General features: G+C 39.8%; 2 protein-coding genes and 1 long non-coding RNA gene across 3 annotated transcripts; 1 reads left to right on the top strand and 2 right to left on the bottom strand.

The window, feature by feature from the left end:
- Nucleotides 1-11,008: 11,008 nt before the first annotated feature.
- On the top strand, nucleotides 11,009-12,273 carry LOC124858652. Its single transcript, XM_047350752.1, has 2 exons — nucleotides 11,009-11,199; nucleotides 11,290-12,273. The coding sequence occupies exons 1-2, from the start codon at nucleotides 11,147-11,149 to the stop codon at nucleotides 11,951-11,953; spliced, it is 717 nt and encodes a 238-aa protein (XP_047206708.1). The 5' UTR covers nucleotides 11,009-11,146; the 3' UTR covers nucleotides 11,954-12,273.
- A 2,466-nt stretch (nucleotides 12,274-14,739) lies between these two features.
- On the bottom strand, nucleotides 14,740-18,243 carry LOC124859651. Its single transcript, XR_007036164.1, has 3 exons — nucleotides 17,096-18,243; nucleotides 15,009-15,116; nucleotides 14,740-14,792 (listed from the first exon to the last, which is right to left on the bottom strand). It is a non-coding gene; the product is annotated as an uncharacterized LOC124859651 (long non-coding RNA).
- Nucleotides 18,244-18,466: 223 nt separating this feature from the next.
- LOC124859338 (heme-binding protein 2-like) lies at nucleotides 18,467-21,871 on the bottom strand. Its single transcript, XM_047352084.1, has 4 exons — nucleotides 21,314-21,871; nucleotides 21,101-21,227; nucleotides 19,846-20,005; nucleotides 18,467-19,161 (listed from the first exon to the last, which is right to left on the bottom strand). Exons 1-4 carry the CDS (start codon nucleotides 21,428-21,430, stop codon nucleotides 18,990-18,992), a joined length of 576 nt encoding a protein of 191 aa, XP_047208040.1. The 5' UTR covers nucleotides 21,431-21,871; the 3' UTR covers nucleotides 18,467-18,989.
- Between the last annotated feature and the right edge of the window lie 2,625 nt (nucleotides 21,872-24,496).

Genomic DNA, 24,496 nt, shown 5'->3' with positions numbered 1-24,496 from the left:
TAGCACATCTAGCAGCACTACATGAGGGTGATTGACAGCACTAAGACCTTCCTCCTGGCTCTGATTGGTTGTTTTAGGTCGGGAGAGGTGCATTTCTTTAGACAGCGATAGTAGCTCAAGGAGGAGGTGGAAGAGATCAATCTTTCCATCTCATAACAAAATGTCACGGCATGGTGACAGTTTTAACAGATATGGAAAAAACACTTTTGTAAAAGTTACATTCTGCAGCTTTAACTGCATTATTCTTCTTTATCCTTAGCAGCAACAACTAGCACAACGGATGCAGATTCCTTTGTGAGCCGAATTGAAGTTCTGGTTGCAAGCATTAAAAGACGATCCCAGCGTCTTTATAAAGACACTGATGGAACAAAGCTCGTGCCAAGATTTGCCGCAAGATCAGAGAGGAAAAAGGAATTTTGACACTGGCTGTGGAAAAGTACAACAGATTGGTTCCAGACAGAAATTCTGTGCTTGGAAGAAACTCTGTCTGGTTTGGCCATGGCAGCAACCACACAGTGGTATGTCCACATACACTAACACGTTTTCTACTGTTATCGTGTTTGACAGATGACTTGACTTAATTCTACAACTGCTAACCTACACTCACCTACACTTTATTAGGTACACCTTGCTAGTACCGGGTTGGACCCCCTTTTGCCTACAGAACTGCCTTAATCCTTCGTGGCATAGATTCAACAAGGTACTGGAAACATTCCTCAGAGAGTTTGGTCCATATTGACATGATAGAATCACACAGATGCTGCAGATTTGTCGGCTCCACATCCTGGATGTGAATCTCCCGTTCCACCACATCCCAAAGGTGCTCTATTGGATTGAGATCTGGTGAAGGTTGAGGCCATTTGAGTACAGTACACGATCAAAGTCACTTAAATCACCTTTCTTCCCCATTCTGATGCTCTGTTTGAACTGCAGCAGATCCTCTTGGCCATGTCTACCAGCCTAAATGCATTGAGTTGCTGCCATGTGATTGACTCATTAGAAATTTGCGTTAATGAGCAGTTGGACAGATGTACCTAATAAAGTGGCTGGGGAGTGTATAATTCCACTTTTCTTCCTGGATTGATCTGTCTGTCATAAATGCATTTCAGACTCTGTCTGTCTTACAATAAAGAGAAGGGCATTTGATGGCATCATGGCAGTAAGGAGACTTGAAGAAGAAAAGAGGATTCTTGTAAGAGAGATGGCTCATCACTGGAAATCTCTTTTAACCTATGAGGATACTCTCAAAAAGCTCTCCTACCTGTCTTCGAGTGGCTCATTTAAAAGTATGTTTTTAAGTAATGCATAAACAGGCCAACAATGACAGTTATTAATATTTATATTTTTACTTTCCATGTTTATGTATGTGTAATTTTAAAGGTTCGTTGTGTCCCCTAACTGATGAGGGTTTAAAAGGTCTGCAGAGCATCATTCTCAGAGAGCGGGAACAAGTCAAACAGGTCAAGCTGCAGGCAAGAGAGCGTTATCTTCATGCTTTATCAGGAGCAGAAAATGTTAACTTTGACCCTGCTTCAGATGATGAGTTCTACAGCGACTCAGAATGCTCAGATGATGGTCTGTAATCAACATCTGTGAAATACCTGTTTTCTTTTTTGAAACTTTTACTCATATTACACATAGTACTCTGAAAAAAGACCTACAGTGTTGACCTGCAATTTTTAGATTACTTTTAATGACGTTGGATTTTCATCACACTATTAATACTTTGAGTGCGGTAATAACACTGTTATTAAGCTAAAACAATTGTTACAACACTACAGTAAACAGTTCCATTGATTATGTATTTGCTAGCATAACCAACACATGCTTTTGATGTTTCATTTTTATTTTCCTTTTATAGTAATGTGTATTATTAATGTGTAACTATGTTTTTTTGTCATTTTAGTGTACTGGTGTAATGTGTCTTCCATTTTGTCACTTGAAATCTGATCAATTTGTCAGTCACTGTCTGTTATAAAGAAATCAGAACAATAAATTAGTAAAATATCTGTCAATGTGATCTCTTCATGGAGTACTCGTCCCTGCACTGACACTATATAGCTATAAAATGTTTGACAAACTTAAACTCGAAACGCACACAAACAATGGTAATTGTCAGTAGCAAGAAATAAGTTGTTCAGCTTTTATGTACTCTAAGATACAATTTGTACATTATTTAGGTATAATTTCATACATAGAAAAAATGAAAATTAAGTTGGTTACATTTCTGGATATGATATTACAGAGCGGGAAATTTTTATCTCCAGAACAAGCTATCCACCATAAAACATCATTGAAGGACTTCCTTATGTTTTTATTTTGTTTTTGGTCAGTCTTAAATATTATTGATCGATGGACACAGAATACAATAAATCTCACTGATTAACCTTGAAGATCCTATTGGTTATCAGTATGAATGTTAAAGGTAAAGATGAGACAGTGGTAATCTGTGGGATACGAACCTGGCCCCTTGTGTCCCCTCTGGAACACAAACTTCCTGTTCTAACCCCCAAAGGGGGAGCCTATGGGAGAGTAAGCCTCATCTGCATCCTCTGTCCTAAATCTCCTTTTTGATCTTCCTATCGTCCTCCAACCTCTGCATCCTTCCACAGCCATAATCATCACCTCTACTCTGAACATGTCCAAACCATCTCAGCCTGGCCTCTCTGACTTCATCTCTGAAACATCTAACATGAGCTGTTGCTCTGATTCCTGATCCTATTCATCCCTGTCAGTCCCAAAGAAATGCTCAATATCTTGAGATCTGCAACCTCCAGTTCTGCCTCTGTGTTTTTCATACAAGTTGCCCACAGAATTTTACAAGTACTATTTATTTACACAGGCTGTATGGGTTTTAAAAAGGTCTCTTGTTGAAATAAATCAACTACAATATTTTTCAGTATTTCTGTAAAAAGGAAACTATTAGTTATTTCATGAATGCACTGCATATGTTGTCCCTGACTTGATTTGGCAAATTAAAATTTAACATATGTGATGGTTTTGACATATTTTATCAGATATTTTATCATATTTATTACAGATCTCTCTGTAACAACTAAGGTTATATCATTCATTACATGTGTGCAGGCCAAGGAAATAATCATATCCGGATCAGGTTTGTGGAGATAATGTAATTTCTTTAAAACTGTTCTCAAAGAATAGTTAGAACAGTCCTTGATTTTGTTCCTAAAGAATTAACAAGGTGTGCAATTACTTTTTTAAAACACAGGGTTGATATAGTTTGGATAGCTTTAATGTCCTTAAATAGGAACCGTTACATTTATTGTGATGAATGTAGTTTTTTTTTATATCAATATAAAATGTTAGGTGCTATGTTCTGATAGCGCTTGGTGCGGTCCATTCTTCTTTCTGTCGGTCTGCCGAACGATGGCTTGATTCCATACATGTAGTTCATATAGAACTACATGTATGCAGCACAGTGTGTGATACTATACAGAAATATTCTGCGTAGCTTATAAAATCTTGAAGATCAACTCTTTTATAGCTTTCTCTTCAAGTTGCTTAAACCTAAAAAGCTTTATGAAAACTGGTGCTGATCACTCATGACTATCTAGGAAAACATTGACAAACTGCAAGAGTAGGTGCTACAACAGGAATATCCGTTACTTTCACAATAAAAGAGGCCCTAGAGAATTTTACTTGTTTGGTACTAACGTCTGATCTGCAGTAACCCTGGACGGTAAACCTCTGAACATCTTTAATTTGAGACATGTACCCTTTCACGTTCGTACAAAGAAGAGAAAATATACTTTGCCTAATTGAAGTTAAAGCTTTTAAGTTTAGAATATCAGAATTCTGCCTCACAATGAAAATGTCTGTAGTTTCACTTGAGGATGGCAAAAGTCTCCAGGAAATTGTGCAGTAAAAGTAGCTTTAACTTATATATTTGTGTGTTGTTGAAAAAAAAACAAAAAACACATTTACTGAAAAAATGAGCACATATTTCTGTTGTAAATTACAGGCCTCAAAAAAGACAGAACTTTGCTGCACCAGCATCATTGAGTTTGAATTACTCACATTTTATTTAATTTTTTTACAGACCATGAAATAAATTGTGTAAATAAAAATTCCAACACAACATTACATAACAGCATTACAAACATAAAAATGAACAGCTGACATTAAAACTCTGGACAGAACATAACTACAGTTTACAAGATACACGGAAAACAAAAAACAAGTTCACAGAAGGACTTCCTCGCAGGCTGAAGGAGGTGGAACTTCGGGCACGGCTAAGTGTTTGGAGAATTTACTTGCAGGTTCCCACGTATCCTCCCAGTTTTTACCACTAGAAGAGATCAACAATTTTAAAAATCAGCTTGTGGATTTCTTGTGCTGTACTGTTGACAAATTCTTCTTTGATTCTTTCTATGATTTATATGATTAACAGTAAAAGGCAACAATAGATAAAAAATATATATTTTTCTGTGTTTTTTGGCCCCCTTTTTAGAGATGTATTGTTCTCACACAACATTGTTTCTCAAAATAATTATTTATTATTTCATAGTTCTATGTATGACAGGAAGACACATGCACTTTGTCACTGCCTACACTAATTTCCTATAATTCCTGCTCTCAAGCCCAAAGTAAGGTCCCTCTGGAAAAAATCCCAATACTACTCCATCTAATAGCGTTCCTACTTAAAATATTTCCTCAGTGTTCCTATATTATACTCACCATTACAAAAGTATCCAATGCCAAAGTCACCGCAGTCATTTTTATTATTACAGAAAAGACAGAAACACTCTCCCTTACTACTTTATTTGTTAAGAAAAGTGTCAGTAATGTGAAAAACCAAAGCATACAATAACCATCTTCATTTACTGCCTGTGCAAGCTATTAAATAGAAATAGTACATTTCCACTAAAAGTAAAACTAACCATTTCTTACCAAGCACCGCAAGACAACCAATGAATTTGTACTTCTTCTTTGCCCTTGACATAAGAAATGAAAGAAAAGAGAAATGTAAGTTTTTTAAAGCAATTATCAGACCGTATATCAAATAAGTGCTTCTAAAATTCTTAATTGTGGAAGCAGTTTTAACAATTTACTAAAGGACAACAAATGGAAAATCCTGCGGTATAGGTTTTCCTTTTACACAAACCAGTCAGTCTAACATGTTTTAAAATAAATACTGCAACACACTGGACACAATAGCATTGCACCGAGTATTTTAAATATGTCACATAAGAATCAGTCATTTGAAATGTTCATATGAATTAGCATGTGTGCTAAATGCTGCCCTTCGTGTAGTTCCGTAGACACTACACGGGTCTGTAAATTTAATCTGTTGTACTATGTACACAAAAAAAATCTTTTGAGCAAAGTTGCAAAGAGACCAGGCAAGAGAGAAATTTCCATTTCACTAGAAGGAGCTACAGGCCAACACCCTCAAAAAAAACAAAAAACTGGCAAATCAAAATGAATTGGTGCTGCACCAAACTTTAACTAAATTTTAAGGTGAGCAACTAAAAAGACTCTCAAAGACAGTTGCAGATATTAGTGGTTGTCTTATGACCTTGAAGTATATACAGTGGCTTAAAAAAGGATTCATTCCCCTTGAACTTTTCCACATATTGTCACATTACAACCACAAATGTAAATATACAGTATTTCATTGGGATTTTATGTGAAAGACCAACACAAAGTGGTATACATTTGTGAAGTAGAAAAAAATTTAGACATGATTCAAAACATTTTTTACAAATAAAAAAACTGCAAAGTGTGTTGTGCAAAAGTATTTAGCCCCCTTGAGTTTATACTTTGTGGAAGCAACTTTTGCTGTAATTCCAGCTGCAAGTCTTTTACAGTCTGTCTCTAGCAGCTCTGCACATCTAGTGACTGGGATTTTGGCCCATTCTTCTTTGCGAAACAGGAGAGCGTTTCTGAACAGCAGTTTTCAGATCTTGCCACAGATTCTCAATTGGATTTATGTCTGAACTTTGACTGGTCCATTCTAACACATGCATATGTTTTGTTTAAAACCTTTCCATTGTAGCCATGGCTTTATGTTTAGGGTCATTGTCCTGCTCCAAAGTGAACCTCCCACCCAGTCTCAAGTCTTTTGCGAACTCCAACAGGTTTTCTTCCAAGATTGCCCGGTATTTCGCTCCATCCTTCTTCCCATCAACTCTGACCACCTTCCCTGTCCCTGCTGAAGAGAAGCACCCCCAGAGCATGATGCTGCCACCACCATGTTTGACAGTGGGGATGGTGTGTTTAGAGTGATGTGCAGTGTTAGTTCTTTGCCACACATAGCGTTTTGCATTTTGGCTAAAAAGTTCAATTTTGGTCTCATCTGACCAAAGCACCTTCTTCCACATGTTTGCTGTGTCCCCAACGTGGCTTCTGGCAAACTGCAAACTGGACTTCTTATGGTTTTGTTTTAACAATGGCTTTCTTCTTGCCACTCTTCCATAAAGACCACATTTGTGCAAAGCACGACTAATAGTTGACCTGTGGACAGATTCCTCCATCTGAGCTGTGGATCTCTGCAGTTCATCCAGAGTCACCATGGGCCTCTTGGCTGCATCTCTGATCAGTGCTCTCGTTGTTCGGCCTGTAAGTTTAGGTGGATGGCCTTGTCTTGGTAGGTTTCCAGCAGTGCCATACTCTTTCCATTTCCAGATGATGGATTGAACAGAGCTCCGTGAGATGTTCAAAGCTTGGGAAATCTTTTTATAGCCTAAGTCTGCTTTAAACTTCTCCACAACTTTATCTCTGACCTGTCTGGTGTGTTCTTGGACTTCATGATGCTGTTTGCTCCCCAGTATTCTCTTAACCAACCTCTGAAGGGTCACAGGTTCTGTGAAGACTGGGAACATAGAACTGGAGTACAAACAGGAACCAGATCGAGCACAAACACAGGCTCTTCCAGCTTGTCTGACAGGATCTCTTTGGCGAACATCTTTGGCTGCTCCTCAGTAAGGTTCTCTTCCTGATTGCAGATCTGGGTCTCAGTCTGTTCATCAGCCCACTGCTCCTTGGGTGGAACAAACTGCTGTCCTGTGGAGGTGTGGGGTTGCACTGGTACAGAGGTGTCTGGAAAACACAATTTTACACAAAACACAAATAACATTGGCAAGAATTCACATTTTGCGCCGTTGGATCTTAAGATGATTTTATGTACAGTTTCAAAATGGAAAAAAAAGAAATGGGATTGAGACCAAAAAAAGATTGAGTAAGCAATTTATTGCAAATAACCATTACACTAAAATATGCTGTTCATCAGCTGATGAAAAGTTTAAGACCACATCATTTAAAAGCCCACATTTAAAAAAAATGTGGATTCAGTGTCATTTTTTGTCAGGTATTCACGCTGTCATGACCTCCTGATGGCAAAGGCAAAAAAGCTTTCTGTCTGAATGCAGTCAGATCGCTGAGATGCATAAGCAAGGCCTCAAGGTTTTAAGAACAAAAAACGTCTTCAGAGACCTCGTCTCCTAAAAAAGTACAAAATGGTTTGGAGTTTTCTTGAAAGCAACAAACATGGGACACTGAAAGGTGGAAGAAAGTTTTATTCTCTGATGAGAAAAAAAATGATCTAGATGGTCCTGATGGCTTCCAATGTTACTGGCATGACAAGGAGATCCCATCTAAGATGTATTCTACTCGGCATAGAGGAGGGGGCACCAGCATGATGGGGGGCTTTTTCCTTCAAATGAACAATGGAGCTTCATGTTGTGCAGAGGCGTCAAACTGTAGCAGCAATGTGGAGATGTTGCAGGGGGGCGTCCCTCATGAATGGAGGCCATCGTCTGTGTGGTGATCACTGGGTGTTTCAACAAGACAATGCTGCAGTTCACAACGCCTGCCTGACAAAGGACTTCTCCCAGGGAAATAACATCATTCTTTTGGATCATCCTGTGTGTTCCCCTGATCTAAATCCAGAGAACAATTGGAGTTGGATGGCAAGGGAAGTTTACAAAAATGGACACCGGTTCCAGACAGTGGATGACCTCCGTGAAGCCATCTTCACCGCTTGAAGAAACAAGTATAACCTCCTGGAAACACCAGCATCAAGCATCTGAAAAGAATTTTAGAGGTGATTAACAAGCATAGAGCAGCTACTTATTACTAAGTCTTTTTTTGAAACTTTTATTTCTATTTTAGGGAGTTCTTTTGAGATATGTCCTAAACCTTTGTGTAGCTGATGAACAACCTATTTTAGTTTAGTGAAAAATACTTTGATTTTTTTTGTCCCACCACCCTTTCTTTTTGCCATTTTTCAACTGGTCTTAAAATTTTGATCAGGATATATATATGAAATAAATCTAAATATTAACAACCTTTAGAGAGGAGAAATTCATAGGCTCTCTGCATCTTCTCCAGGAAATTTCTTGCCGTAGCAGTGGGTTCCAAATGGGTGATGACATCTGCTACCCACTTGTTTGAAGTAGAGGCTGACATTTTTTCGGGAGTCCCACGGGTCACGGGATTCCCACGGGAAACCCGCGGGACGGGAGACAGCATCAGTAAAGATCCCGTGATTGGGACGGTACAGGATAAAAAATGAACGGGAGCAGACGGGAGTGGGAGCGGGAGCTAACTAATAGGAGGGAAAATAAACTAGGATCAATTGTCCTTGGAAATGTAAACTGAGACTTTGTTATAAACTTTAAGAAAAAAAAACTTGGATCGACGCCGTCATTGTGTAGTTTTTTTCCAAGAAGCCTATACTATAATGTGAGTCAAACGAACTACACGACCCACAAGCCAACAGTGCTTCTGCTCGGTGTTTTCCACCTGCGTTCAGGATGGAGGGAACAAACGCAGGTGGAGAACTGGACGTGGTAAAATTGGATTTGTAACGTAAAGTCAGAAGTAAGGACTTATCTATTAAACTCATAGAGCTGACAGGAAAGTCGCAAATATGACCGGACTTCAGGAGAGTTGAATGTAGCGGTGTTAACACGCAGTCTGCTGCTTGTAAAACGTGTTTAGTTGTAATCAAGTTCACCAGTGATTAAAGGACACTTGTAAAACATATTCTGGATTAAATCAGCCCTGCATCTCTTCATTCATCAAACCAAAAGTACCAACATGTGTCAAGTCTCATCTGACCAACAAAATTGCTGCATGTGCGCTAAAGATTTAAGAGGTAAGGTACGGAAGCTCGTGAGGGGACATGGGGAAATTTATTACTTTTGCGTCTCCACGCAATACTTTTGCGTTCGGCATTTTGGAGCAACAGCACAGATGATAAACTGCTCATAAAACAAACAGCACTGATATGTCATTGATATGGTTTATTTGTCATATGCAGGTTAACACGCAGTAAACAATGCGATAAAATGCGTAGGATAAGAAGAACCGTTCAAATCACGATAAAAACAAAAACACTAATGGTGTGCAAAATGCAGCAGTAATAAGGAAATAAAGTGTCACAGATGTGGTTTCGTGCAGTTTTATGGTCCAGAGTTCAGTAGTTTGTTTGACAGCTTGTGGATATAAACTGTCTTTTAGTCTCATTTGAAGATAATTTTATTTAAGGCTGATTTCAAAATAAAACTCAATAAATCTCAAAACAGGTGTAGTGTTTGTTTCAATTTTGCAGTTATCTGGTTTGGAAACTATCCCACAAAGTATTGCGAAATAATGCAAAGACTATTGCGTGGGGACACAAAAGAGAAAACAATTCCCCCTTGTCCCCTCGCGGACCTCGTAGAAAGGCTTCATCAAGGGAAGATATTAAATAAATATGTTGTGAAATAGAAAAAAATTGAATGTACCATTAAATGTACAATTTATTTAATACATCATTAAATATTAAGTGTACCACTAATTACGTCATGTCGTCTTTAAAATTATACTTAATTATTCAGTGGCATATTTAATTGCATTATAGTCCATTTCATGATATAATGGTACATTTATTGTTTCTAATGATGTATTAAATAAATAAATGGTACCTTTAATTTAATGGCACATTTAATGTTACATTTCTTTCATGTTACATTTACTTCACTTATGGGACATTCACAACATTTATTTATTTAATTATGATTTTATTGTATTAATTTTGTCCAGTTTGACCCTCCATTCTTGATCCCTGTATAGGAGGTCATGTCAGAATTTGAATCAAGTGTTCTGGAGCAGACACACATCTAAAACTTGCAGAGAAGGGGTCCCTGAGGACCAGGGCTGTGAACCATTGAGGTACAGTTTCTAAATTGTGAAGGTAATGCCTTTTTGGCCTTTTGTTCAACAAGTACAGTTCTCTTACTAGGTGCATTTTTCTTTCGTTTCAGCAACTTGAAACATAAAAGTAATGTCATTGTTCAAAGGAAAAAGTCACTTAATAAATGAGTAAAATACAACTATGTACATTTTGTTTATTCAACTAAGATAGGCATGGTCTGTTTCCTTGTTTAATATTTTATTATTTCTTCATTATTATTCTTTTTACTTTAACTGGCCTTTACTACAGCTAAAAACAGGGACCTAACTGGTCCTTCAAAGAAAGAAATTGCCAAAAGACTAAATGAAGAAAACAAAAATGGGAGTGGCACAGGAGTGGGAGTCGTTCTGAATGGGAGCGGGACGGGAGTGGGAGTCAATTTACCAGGAGTGGGACGGGACAGGATTTTTTTCGTTATGCTGGCCTGGGATTGGGATGGGACAAGACATTTTTCTGTGGGAGCGGGATGGGACAGGAGAGAAAATCCACTCCCGTGTCACCCTCTAGTGCAAAGCTGGTAGAGACATACCAAAAGATTTGCAGCTGTAATTGCAGCAAAAGGTGGTTCCACAAAGTATTGACTCTGGGGAGCTGAATACGTTTGCACACTGCCACTGTCAATTTTTTTGTGTAAAAAAAAAAATTTGAAATCATGTATAATTTCCTTTCCACTTTATAATTGTATACCAGTTTGTTGGTCTTTCACATAAAATTCCAATAAAATATATTTGTTTTTGTGGTTTAAATATGACAATATGTGGAAAAGTTTCAGGGGTATGAATACAAGCCACTATGTTTGATGTTAATTCAAAATTTGAAAGTAATCCCTATACACTACACTTACATATATTGTGCAAGTATGTGGTGTCGCTAATGTTATAATTTTTTCTGGTGTAAGTTCTTTTTATTGTTTTACAGTGTGTGAAACCAGGACATGTACGCGACATGGTTTTTGTCTCCGCAAGACCAAAACAGTGCACAGTTGGAAATGGAGTAAGGTAATTCTTGTCAATGTACTCAATTATGTAGTTGCTTAAAAATGTACAATTCCTAGAAGCAGAATTGTTAATTGGGTGCCTTTTTTAAAGGAGCAAAAGTTATAAGGCAGTGCAGGGAGACATGCTGGACCCTGATGTCCTCAGAGTGGCAAAGGTTTACCAGGACTTTGCACCAGACCTTGCTCCTCTGATTACCACCATGACCATCAGTGCTGATGACCCATTAGTTGACTCAGTCTTTGGAAAAGTCCAGGAAGGCAGTCCTATCGCTTTACAGCATCCACTACCAGTCAGCCGAATTATCATTCGCCACGTGGATGCCCCTCCTCCACCGCCATTGCCATTGGACAACTACCATCTTGAGCCCACCTCTGTCCAGTTTGTCTGCACCCACCAGCAGCAACTAGAACTGGAGTGTCTTGCGACAACGCTGGAACAGTCCCAACAAATTGAAATTGCCACCAGGGAGCAGAGCACAACAGCTGAATGGCACAATGTCAGGAAACCCCGAATAACGTCTTCTCGGTTCTTGACAAGTATGTCATGTAAAAGGGTCCAGTTCTGCTCTGAGTCTAGCACAGCGAATCAAGAAGGGAATAGCAGCCACGGTGACTATGAAACGAGGCCTTGTGCTAGAACCATTAGCTATTCAACAATACACCAGAATCAAGAACACCAACTATTGGCCTTGCGGCTCCGTCATCCATCCCGAAGCTCCATGGTTGGGATCCTCTCCGGATGGTGTAGTTTTTGATCCCACAGAGAGACCAACCTTTGGTTTATTGGAGATAAAATGTCCCAATGCTAAAGTTATGTTGATTGTAAGTACTTAAGAAAATGTAATGGCACAATGAAACTTTTGTCAAGTCACTGTTACTACTGTCAGGTGCTGGGGCAGCTCCTGATCCCAGGCACGGAGTGGCGTGATTTTGTAGTCTGTGCAGAGGATGACATTCTTGTCCAGCGCATTTACAGAGACCTAAGTGTGTGTCAGACAACGAGAGAAAAGGTTGATCATTTCTTCTTTTATGTTTACTTTTCCAGTGCATAGATTATTTTGTATCGGCACGTGGATGCCCTTCCTCCACCACCATAGCATCAACATCAATCATCCCATGAATTATTTTGTTCCAACAGTATTTTATTAATGGGTTATCTTTTCAACTGTTTTCCACTTGTTAACTATAAGCAATGTTAATTGAGAAGTGTTTGAGGTTTTAAAGAGCCAATGTTTTGAAAAGCTCTTATAAACATCTCTCATTCAAAATGCAAGTTTAAATGTAAAGAGATCAAAGAAAATAAACTGATATGAATATAAATGCTATATCTTCACAACATGTTCTCATTGAATAAGGATGGAAACATAGTTTTGCAAGGTATTTTAATTGAACTTAAAGTTCAAAGCACAAAGAACACAATAGATAATTTATCACAACCAAATCAAAATTGCAAGTTCAATGGCAATGGGTGCTGTTGTTTCATTAGTTTAAACAATGTGTAAATATTATTTAAACATCCAACCTGAATGCATTAATACAGTATAAGTTAAATCTAAAATTACAATGAATAAAGTTGCACACAATCCTACATATTTTGGATTCAAAATGGACAATTAAATAAATTAATTAATGTGGATGTCTCAATATTTAAATGTACCATGAAATAAATGTGCTATTAAATAAATACTATTAAATTATTAAATGCACATTAACTGATTAAATATAATTATTTAATTATGCATTTCATTTGATGGTATTTATTTATTAGATTTATTTCATGAGACATTAACATTCATTTGTTTCATGATATATTTATTTAATTTTGACCCTTCATATCTTTATCACCTGAAGAAGCCCATTTAACAGTTTGAGAAACAAAATTAACCAACACCCACATTTATCTTTTTGCCATCTCATTTAAATCTATACCATTTCATTAAACATCTGAGAATTTAACTGTTGACATTGTATTTACTGCTTTAACTTGCACATGCCTTCACGAGGGGCCCATTCTGGTAATTTACCAGGTAACAAGCCACCTTGAAGAGCTCATCAATGATTCCACACACAGACACTGGTAGTACGCAGTCAAAAAGTTTGTTCTCCTTCACTCTCCTGATGCAGTGTTCTACATGGACCCTCAGCCAAGCAATGGACTGATTCTCATGAACATCATGTGGGCTCATCTGATTTTTCCCTGAGAGGAAGGCTGGCCTATATACTTTGCAGGAGCCAGATTGTCAACTAGAAAGCCCATGTCAACCATTATTGCCATGTCTGGCTCCGATACATTGATGATGCCTGATTGCTTGAAGATCTCACGATCACTCATGGATCCAGCAAAAAGGGCAGAGACAAATGTGATCGCACCATGAGGTGCCATGCCGATCATGGCCTTGAGTGTAGAGTGGGACTTGTATGCAGAAAACACCTCACTCTGCAATAGGAGATCCGATGGTGTCTGGCAGTAGATTTCAGTGCAATCAAGCACTACTTGGGTATCGAGGTATGAAACAAACTCTGCTGGAAGTCGAGCATGCACCACCTCCTTGGGCAACCAGAGGCGTTGGCTTCCAAGCATGTCGTATAGAAAGTTGGCCCATGTGGTGATGATCCTGCTTACAGTTGTTCGGTGAATGCCAAACCTTTCAGCAAGATCCTTGTGTGGCTGACCCAAGGACAGGTACATCAAGAAAAGGAACAGCTCATCAATAGGAGAAAGTTTCTTCAAAAGAAGAAAAGACACAAAACATAATGCACAAAAATTAAAATACAATACAACTTCTACAAACACCTGTTTATAAATGCTTTTGAAAAGACATTTTTAAAGGGTGATTCATGGTATGAAAAATTTTATAAAAATGTGGTTTTCTCCTGATTATGTCAACTATAATCACATGTAGTTCCTAGTTACTCCACTAGAATCAGAATCAGAATCAGAATCAGCTTTATTGCCAAGTTTGTACATACAAACAAGGAATTTGCCTCCGGTACACTTTGCTCTTTTGTTCTGTTTTTGCATTACAGAATATACAAATTTACAATTTACAATGTACAATATACACATATCTAATAAAAAGGGTGCATTAGCAACATCTGTATGCTGTTGTTCTGTACTCTATTGAATGTTCATCAGAGAAACAGCCTGGGGGAAGAAACTGTCTCTGTGGCGGCTGGTTTTAGTAAACAGTGCTCTGTAGCGGCGGCCTGAAGGTAAAATTCTAAACAGTTTATGTGCAGAGTGTGTGGGGTCTGCAGAGATTTTAGCAGCTCTTTTCCTGACCCTAGACCTGTATAAGTCCTGGATGGAGGGAAGGTCAGCTCTGATTATTCTCTCTGCAGTCCTGATTATTCGTTGCAGTCTGCACCTGTCCTGTTTTGTGGTTGAGCCAAACCACACTGAGATGGATGAAGACAGGACAGACTGAATGATGGCAATGTAGAAGATGACCAACAGCTCCTGTGGAAGGTTGAACTTCTTGAGTTGCCTCAGGAAGTACAGTCTCTGCTGGGCCTTCTTTCGAACAGTGTCTATGTGTGAAGACCATCTCAGGTCCTCAGAGATGGTGGTTCCTAAGAACCTGAAGTGGTTCCCTAGAAGGGAGTAAAATCACAAAGCTTCAATCTCACTCAGCTCTAAAATTGGCATTGATTAAATATCACAATGCAAGAATACTATAAATACAGATAAAAATACATGTGGGTATGGATATCATCCTTTTGCACATTAATTATTGCTTTTGTGACCACACTGCATGGATTACTCCAGATCTGTTTGTCACACACTAACCTACAAAATAATCATCATACCGCGTATGTGTGAAATCTGTCAGAGCCAGCTATGGAGGCCTTGGTATTGGTGACTCGAGTCATCTTGGTCTTCACAGCAGACTCCACAAGCTTCCAGAAACATTGGAACTGTTTGTATGAAGCAAGTTTGTGGAAATAAAATAAACATATATGTAATTGATATCATAACCTATTGTAAACCCCGCTGTTAAGCTGAATGATGAGGACTAATATATATACATACACATATATATATATACAGTACAGACCAGAAGTTTGGACACACCTTCTCATTCAAAGAGTTTTCTTTATTTTCATGACTATGAATATTGTAGCTTTACACTGAAGGCATCAAAACTATGAATTAACACATGTGGAATTATATACTGAACAAAAAAGTGTGAAGCAACTGAAAATATGTCTTATATTCTAGCTTCTTCAAAGTAGCCACCTTTTGCTTTGATTACTGCTCTGCACACTCTTGGCATGCTGTTGATGAGGTTCAAGGAGTAGTCACCTGAAATGGTTTTCCAACAGTCTTGAAGGAGTTCCCAGAGCTGCTTAGCACTTGTTGGCCCTTTTGCCTTTTGGAGGCCAAGTCATCTGGCGCAGCACCCCATCACTCTCCTTCTTGGTCAAATAGCCCTTAGACAGCCTGGAGGTGTGTTTGGGGTCATTGTCTTGTTGAAAAATAAATGATGGTCCTACTAAACGCAAACCGGATGGAATAGCATGCTGCTGCAAGATGTTGTGGTAGCTATGCTGGTTCAGTATGCCTTCAATTTTGAATAAATCCCCAACTGTGTCACCAGCAAAGCACCCCCACACCATCACACCTCCTCCTCCATGCTTCACGGTGGGAACCAGGCATGTAGAGTCCATCCGTTCATCTCTTCTGTGCCGCACAAAGACACGGTGGTTGGAACCAAAGATCTCAAACTTGGACTCATCAGACCAAAGCACAGATTGCCGCTGGTCTAATGTCCATTCCTTGTGTTCTTTAGCCCAAACAAGTCTCTTCTGCTTGTTGCCTGTCCTCAGCAGTGGTTTCCTAGCAGCTATTTTACCATGAAGGCCTGATTCACACCGTCTCCTCTTAACAGTTGTTCTAGAGATGTGTCTGCTGCTAGAACTCTGTGTGGTATTGACCTGTTCTCTAATCAGAGCTGCAGTTAACCTGCGATTTCTGAGGCTGGTGACTTGGATGAACTTATTGTCCGCAGCGGAGGTGACTCTTGGTCTTCCTTTCCTGGGACGGTCCTGATGTGAGCCAGTTTCTTTGTTGTGCTTGATGGTTTTTGTGACTGCACTTGGGGACACTTTCAAAGTTTTCCCAATTGTTCGGACTGACTGACCTTCATTTCTTAAAGTAATGATGGACACTCGTTTTTCTTTACTTAGCTGCTTTTTTCTTGCCATAATACAATCTTGCATCTTGCAGTGGCATGCTATTCCATTCGGTTTGCGTTTAGTTGGAGCATCATTTATTTTTCAACAGGACAATGACCCCAAACACACCTCCAGGCTGTGTAAGGGCTATTTGACCAAGAAGGAGAGTGATGGGGTGCTGCGCCAGATGACTTGGCCTCCATAGTCACCGGACCTGAACCCAATCAAGATGGTTTGGCGTGAGCTGGACTGCAGAGTGAAGGCAAAAGGGCCAACAAGTGCTAAGCATCTCTAGGAACTCCTTCAAGATTGTTGGAAAACCGTTTTAGGTGACTACCTCTTGAAGCTCATCAACAGAATGCCAAGAGTGTGCGTAGCAGTAATCAAAGCAAAAGGTGGCTACTTTGAAGAACCTAGAATATAAGACATATTTTTAGTTGTTTCACACTTTTTTGTTCAGTATATAATACCACATGTGTTAATTCATAGTTTTGATGCCTTCAGTGTGAAGCTACAATATTCATAGTCATGAAAATAAAGAAAACTCTTTGAATGAGAAGGTGTGTCCAAACTTTTGGTCTGTAATGTATATATATATATAGATAGATATAGATATAGATATATATATGTTACATTGAGCCAATGCATGTACAGAATACTACAGTACAATACACAGTATGTTAACACAGCATAATTAGCCCACAAAATGACAAACCTACCTAGTATAGAACCTGATTTCGTCGTCTGAGCCTGCAAAGCGCTCCAAACCAAAACGGATCCGCAGCTGCAGCCCTTCCACTTGGCTCTGTAGCTGTTCAATTCTCTTGTGCAGAGCCGCATTTTCAATCTGTAACTCGTTGGCCATTACTCCGGTGCTACAAACACCATCTCCGATTCTGTAGGGTCCACTTGCGGATCTGCAGCGGTAGATTCCTCCCGAGGCCTATGGTCAAACACAACGGGTCTTTTCTCAGGCAACGAGTAGTTGTTCCACTCAAAAAAATGGCAATAGCACCCCATTTCTGAGGTACACAACAGTGTAGCGACGATCCACTCACACGCTGATAGCATTGTTTTTTCCTCTGGACAATTGACATACCTATTTCTTTCCATTGGTTGCTATCAATACAATCCAACCTGAATGGCAGGGACGTTTACCCGGAAGTTCCCGACCCCACGACTTTTGACCGGAAGTTAGCGGTCGCCATATTGTGCACATAGCCGATAGAAGAACCACTGACCCCCACATAAGGTCCATTAAAATAATCCAGCTGAGTAATAATGAAGGAATGGATTACTGTCTCAAAGTGTTTCCTAGGAAGAATTGGCTCTATATTGGCCAACTGCTTTAAATGATAAAGGCTTGATTTGACTCCTGCCATAATCTGGCTGTCAAATTTAATATATGCTTCCAAGGTTTGTAATGGTTGACTTCTTGAACTGGGCTAGATAACCTATCTCAATAGGGAGTCTCTGAGCTGTGCCATTAAATACCATGAACTAAATCTTACTCTCATTGAACTTTAAAAAATTGTGAGCCATCCAGACCTTTAAACTTCAAGACTATCATCAGAGTAGCAGAAGCACACCATGCTTCCTCAGTATGGAGCCAAGTGGAAGCAGATATAGAGCAAAAAGAAGTGGGCCTAAAACTGTGCGCTGTGGCACACTACATAGTAGAGGAGCAGAGGACTGTACATGGTCACGAGGTTATCACAGAAGGTTTTCCAGGTATGATCTGAACCAATCCATTGGTGTATCCCTGATGCCTACCCACTGTACCAAACGTGAGAGTAAAATATTTTATGCATGTCAGTACTATTTAATGAAATAGTTTAAGTGATGGCACAAAGCCCAGATTAGAGGGCTGGTCAACAGTGTGCTGTGTTTCCTGGTACACTTGCTTTTCTTTATAAGCCTCCACCCAACATCACTTTTCAAGCTTCTAAGCTGTGTTTGCTAATTATCTCTCAATGGTATGATAATTACATTTCTTGCAAACCAGATACGCCTATCAAGTTTAGTATGCTCCTTAAATTTCTGTCTGTCATGGACTTTTAGACTTTTTGTAATGAAATCAACACAACGCATTCAATACACACTACATGCACTTTATTTAAGTTCAAATGTACCGTATGTCTGACACAATTAGCATAGGAAACAATTACTATATAAAGAGCTAGTTGTGTTACCATGAAGACAATGAGTGAAAGCTTTACAGCAAACTGATTTAATTGGTAAACTGCATTTTCCTGGAATACGAAAACCTTTGGGAAATCCTTCAGAGCAGACTTTAAATCCCCTTTTGCAACAAAAAAACCCTAAAATAAACAAAAGTGAAATTAAACATCTCTACACATCACAGTTATGGTTTATTGTCTTGGAGCACATATGTTTGAACAGAATTATGTGGCTATAGGAAAGGATGAGGGTGTATTTTAAGCATTTCTGTCTGCAAAAACTGACATGACTCAAAGGGTTGGTTGGTGCAACTCATATCTTACATAACATACTAATGCATAGAGGGAAAAACATGTTCAGTATAGAAAATAAGTATAGGTAAACCACAGTGATTACATGACACACGGCACCATCTCATCCCTTCAGCTGCTTTCAGGCGCTGTAGACCCAGACTTCATTGTGGTGAGTAAATGAGAAGTAGGATTCATAGTGAGCCCCAGTAGAAATGCTGGGATTGAACTTTTTTCCTGCTTTAACCAAAGCCTCACAGAGATTATTTCTGTTTTTCTCAGCAGTGATGAGGCTTGGGATTCCACTGTAAGACCTGAAGAGAGAGAGAACAGCCTGGTTAATTTAAGATCTTCTAAAGTTTTACACTTTTATTAACATCCTCTCAATCCTCAAATCTTTACTTGCTGAAGCCACAAGTAAGCTAATCTTGTGTAACAACAATGGTGAAAATTGCTCTCTCACTTTCGGATGCATATAATCAGATCACTACCTGAAATCATACAAATTGAAATTTCTTTTTATTTAATAAAGAAAAATGTTTTCTATCTGTGCTTCTGTTTTTACAATATACACAGGTACCTATATCCATCAGACTAATGCACATATGTGTTGCTTGTCCACAGCACATAAAAATATGCAGATTTAAGTAAATAACCTGCAAGTGACAGGGAAACTGGTTAGTTGATGAGTGGCTACCTGCATTATTGTCCTGTGTTTAGCTTAAATCCTTAAGCTCTGCTGCAGCTGGATAACCAGAGACCCTATAAGCGCTTGGTGAGACCCTCTAGCCTGGAGTGAATTTGCACTTATTTGTATGTTGGACTTTCATTGGCTTTTACTTTTAAACTTAGATTTTGCATGACTAGCCTTAGCTTTGTTAATATCTATTTTCCACCAGATCTACAAAAATAAGGATCTTAAAACACCATTTTAAAAAAGCAAGTAGGTTTTTCTGTTCCTACTTGGTTGTGTTCAAGCAAGGCAGACCACTGCTTACCTGACATAGATGGTGGTTGCAGCTTTGTGCTCCATTGTGACTGATGTATCAGTGAGCTCAGGCTTAGACCCAGGAGCAAGAAACCAGGACAAGGATGTAGAATGATCATTACCCTCTGCTGTGGTCATCAGTGCAGGCCAGCCGTCAATTATCTTATGACCTGAGAAAGATAAAACTGTCAAAGAATGGAGTGATGTGCAGATAAAGCCCTAACGATGGAAATGCCGGTTTGACAGGATATGTCGGCAGCACTGCTGTCTTGCTGTGGCACATTGGGTTTTCTTCTGGTTACTCAACTTTTAACAGTCTGAAAACATTCATGTTATGTTAAACGTTGGACTCCTTGTTGTTTTTCTATGTGAGGTAATGTATGCATGGTTTTTGTCTAATCTCTTCCTTGTGTACCATGTCCATGACCTCCTCTGCCTGTTCTGTTCTGTGGGCAGAGAGATAATTGGAGAGACAATTACATCAGAAAGAGCAGAGGACACAAAAAAAATATTCACTGTCTTGAGAAAATTAAATTCCAAAATAAATTTAGTGTATCTGTGAATGCAGTATTGTTATTTCTCCCACTTTGCTATTATTGCATAAAACCCACTTATTTTGTCTCTATTTTGTCAACATATGTGTGCTATAGCCAACACCCATCACTGGACAGTGGCTAAAGGGAAACAAAATTGTGTTTCTCTTTATATTTTTATTTCATTTTTCTTCCTTTTCTCAAAGTTTTACGATGGTACGGATTTTGAGCTAGATCTGATCAGTGTCTGGATATGTTATTTAGCCAAAGAGCAAGCGAAGGCACAAAGCAACAAGGATTTCCTTTGTTTAAAAAAAGTTGTGACAGGTAAACAACCTTTGCAGGCAAAAGTAATTAAAAACAAAAAACATAACATTTGATTAACCATTATTATTGAGTTATTGTAGATAGAAAACCCCCTTTTCTGACCTTAATATAAGTAGCTGCTATCTAGTTTGTTTAACATTATGTTTTATTCTCTCAAGGAAAGATGAAGATTACTTCACAGCAGACTTTGTAGCATGTTTCATAGCTCATCATTTAGGATTTACCTATTTAAATACTAACATTATGTGTGCGAAAACAATTTTTTATATCAATATATTATTTACCCTTTGGTGCTTTGAGACTCGTTCCTTTGCTATGTGCATTTGGTCATCACTTCTTTCACAAGCTACTTCACAAACTAAATAACTGGTAGAACAAAACATGAAGTTGAAGCTCCTGATTTACCTGCTTCCTTCTGTTTAGCGCAGAAAGCCCTCAGTGTCTTAGCTGCAGCAATGAGTGAATTGCTGTCTTTGCTGCTCAACTTAGTGGTTATCCAGTCAGTGTCAACATAGTGACGCTCCTCAAAATCCTGCACACAGGAAAAACAAATATATTTCTATTGTCATTAATAAAAGCATTAAAGTGATTTTTTGCGGGAACTGCTGTCATCCTTACCTTGTGTGTGTCTATAACTTGGTACTTTGGACATGGATTATTACTGCAGGATGAAGTTTGACCACTGCAGGACGACACCACAACAAGAGTTACAAGCGTGAACAACAGCTTCTCCATCCGCCCCCTGAGAGACTCTCCTGAGACTGTATTCTGTTCTGTGGCATGGAACTAATCATCTTAGAAAACCAGATAATCCAGTCGAACAACATTTTTTTTTTGTCCAGCCTGCAGGATAGACAAGAGCTTAACTGAGCTTGCTTCTATTGTGTTCTTTTTATAGTCTTATGATTATAATCACCTCCATCTATTTTGAAAGCACTGCTTGGAATGTAGCTGCAAGGTGGCACAGTTGGTAGCACTGTTTCCTCGCAGCAAGAAGGACCTGGTTTTGACTCCTGGCCAGGGGTCCTTCTGCATGGAGTTTGCAAGTTCTCCCCATGCATACGTGCGTTTTGTTTAGGTACTTCTGGCGGTCTGGACATGGTTTTAAGGGTTTGATTCAACCTTCCCCTGTGACTGTGGATGGTACACAGTGCCAAATGAGTGTTTCAGTCCCAGGAATTTTTCCACTTCCTTTAGTTCCTCATTTTTGAAATATGTTCCGTTGTCAGACCTTATTTTAGCTGGAAAACCGTGTCTAGGGATATAATGATTTATCAAACACTTCACCACAGATTTGCTGTCTTCCTTTTTTGTAGGCCATGCCTCCGGCCATCCAGTAAATACATCCACACACACCAACAGATATCTGAACCCATTTACTCTCTCAGTCATGTCTGTATAATCAATGATAACCTCTTTTCCTGCTATTGGGTCTACTGGGAACTTTCCAGGTGCTGGTTTCAAGGTTGGTCTAACATTGAACTGCCTGCACATCTCACATGAATTAATCCAATGCACTGCCATTGGTTTCAAAAAAGGGTGCCACCTGTGTTCGAGATTTTTCAACATTTGCGTTGTTCCCACATGTCCTACTCCGTGTGCTTCTTCTAGGGCTACTTTAGTAAGACCTGGTGGCAAAATTGGATGTTCGTCTCCTGCTTCTCCAGAGACCACTCTGATCCTCTGAGCCCCCTCGGGCCTTCCAAACTGATTTTTCCTCAGGAGAGGCCCCCTTTTGTAATTTCATTACTTCTTCCAGGGTGGGTTCTGGTGTCCACCCTGCTTCTGAACACAGCATTATGTGCCTGGGCTGATATCCTGCACACTGTTTAGCTGCCTGGTCAGCTGCCTGGTTCCCTTGTGCTACTCTGGTGTTACTGCTGTCATGTCCTCTGCATTTAATGACAGCTACTTCTTGATGGAGCAACAAAGCTTCAGCCAACTTTCTCATTTCCTGTTCATATTTAATGGGTTCCTGCAGTTCTGAATCCTGTCCTCAGCCACTGTTTGAGTTCTACATGTACCGCTCCTGTAGCGTATGCGGAATCTGTGTAAATGTTAACCTTCTGTCCTGCTCCTAGTTCCAGAGCAGCTATTACTGCCAAAACTTCTGCTCTCTGCGCTGATTGTGCGTCTGTCAGTTCCTCTGCCTGTACTGTGACAAAATCTGTCCCTGTGTCTTCCACCACCGCGTATGCTGCCTTAAGTCCTTCTGTGTCATGTCTGAAGCAGCACCCATCTGTGTACAGGTTTCGGGCATCTGTTAGGGATGTACTTTGTAGATCTGGTCTGATTTTTTTCATTGAACTCCACTTTTTCTGCGCAGACATGTGGTGTACTGGTAATTATTCTATCTGCCATGTTTATTCCTTCATGTGTGTATGTGATGTTTGGGGCCTCCAGCACCTTACTCAGCCTTTGTTGTCTCAGTGGTGAGAGTGTGAAAGCCTGAGAGTTCACAAAGGCCACCACACCATGTGATGTCAATATGTTAAGAGGATGTCCCATCACTACGTGCGCTGTTTTTTGGATTATTTTAGCCATCCCTGCTGCGTGTCGGGTGCACTCATGATGTCTTTGTTCCATATTGTCCAGCATTACACTTATGTACATGAGGACTGTCCTAACCCGCCTTTTTTCTGGAACAACACACCATTTGCTGTGTGTGCTGTTACAGAAACATCCAGTTGAAATGGCAAAGTGTAATCTAGGTGTGCCAAATGTGCAGCTTGCGAGAGGCTGGTTTTTAAGTTAATGAATGCTTCTTCAGCTTCTCTGGTCCATTCAAGCGGGGCAGTGAGGTTTCTCATGCCCTGTTTTTTGACAAGATCTCTAGGGGGTGCAGTGAGGTCGGTGTAGCCGGGCACAAAAGATCTGCTATACCCTGTGAGTCCTAGGAAAGACAACATGTCCTTAACCAGGAGTGGTTTTGGGTGGGACAAAACTGCAGATTGGTGAGCTGGGGACATCCCCGGCCCAGGTTGGGAAACAACTTTGCCCAGAAAGTCAACCTGGCGTCTGCAGATTTGGAGTTTGGCTTTGCTAACCTTGTAGCCTTTTTTGGCCAAATGCGACAGGACAATTGCTGTTGCCTCAAGGCATTCAGCCACAGTGGGTGTTGTGAGGAGAATGTCATCCACGTACTGAATCAGAGCGGTGTTTGGTGGTAATGGGCAATCTTGGAGAGAGTCTTTCAGAACCTGATTGAAGATTCCTGGAGAAAGCGCGAATCCCTGCGGCAAACGAGTGTATCTATACCTATGGGATTTATAGGTAAATGTGAAAATGTCCCTGCATTCCTCAGCTAAAGGAAGGCAAAAGAATGCGTTGGCTAGGTCAATGCAGGTAAACCAGCAATGGTCAGAGTTAAGATTTGTCAGAGCCACTTTGGTCACCCCTACCGTTCCCTGGGCACGGGAACGGTAGGGGTGACCAAAGCTGCATTTATAAATCATGTGCCATGTGCCATTTACCTGTCCCTTTTTTCTCCACTGGCAGAATGGGTGTGCTCCGTGAAGAGGAATGTGCGGACTCTAAAACACCTGAGTTCCAGAGGCCTTCCACTGTATCTTTAATGCCTAATTCTGCTGCTGGTTTGTGAGGGTATTGGGGCTTCCATATTGGTTGGTCGGTGGTTAACTGAAAGGTAATGGGGGAACATTGAATCAGGCCTACATCTGTGGGCCCCTCTGCCCAGAGGGTAGAGGGCATTTTTTCCGCAATAGCAGCTGCCAGTGGATGGTCTGTTTTTTCCCTGCCATGGTGTCTGTCTAACTGAACATGCTCCAGTGTGCCCACATC

Source organism: Girardinichthys multiradiatus, chromosome 22 (assembly GCF_021462225.1).
Source record: "Girardinichthys multiradiatus isolate DD_20200921_A chromosome 22, DD_fGirMul_XY1, whole genome shotgun sequence".
NCBI classification, from domain to species: Eukaryota; Metazoa; Chordata; class Actinopteri; order Cyprinodontiformes; family Goodeidae; genus Girardinichthys; species Girardinichthys multiradiatus.
The sequence above is the reverse complement of the archived record's forward strand: the minus strand, read 5'-3'. Positions and strand labels throughout refer to the sequence as shown.

What these genes read in the sequence shown, in the direction of transcription:
- LOC124859338 (XM_047352084.1), bottom strand. Translation starts at nt 21,430, where the DNA reads ATGGAGAAGCTGTTGTTCACGCTTGTAACTCTTGTTGTGGTGTCGTCC. An exon ending in AAGTTATAGACACACACAAG is followed by an intron (nt 21,228 to 21,313) that starts GTAAGGATGACA and finishes TCCTGTGTGCAG; the next exon opens with GATTTTGAGGAGCGTCACTA. An exon ending in GCAACCACCATCTATGTCAG is followed by an intron (nt 19,162 to 19,845) that starts GTAAGCAGTGGT and finishes CTCTCTCTTCAG; the next exon opens with GTCTTACAGTGGAATCCCAA.
- LOC124858652 (XM_047350752.1), top strand. Translation starts at nt 11,147, where the DNA reads ATGGTTTTTGTCTCCGCAAGACCAAAACAGTGCACAGTTGGAAATGGA. An exon ending in ACAGTTGGAAATGGAGTAAG is followed by an intron (nt 11,200 to 11,289) that starts GTAATTCTTGTC and finishes CCTTTTTTAAAG; the next exon opens with GAGCAAAAGTTATAAGGCAG.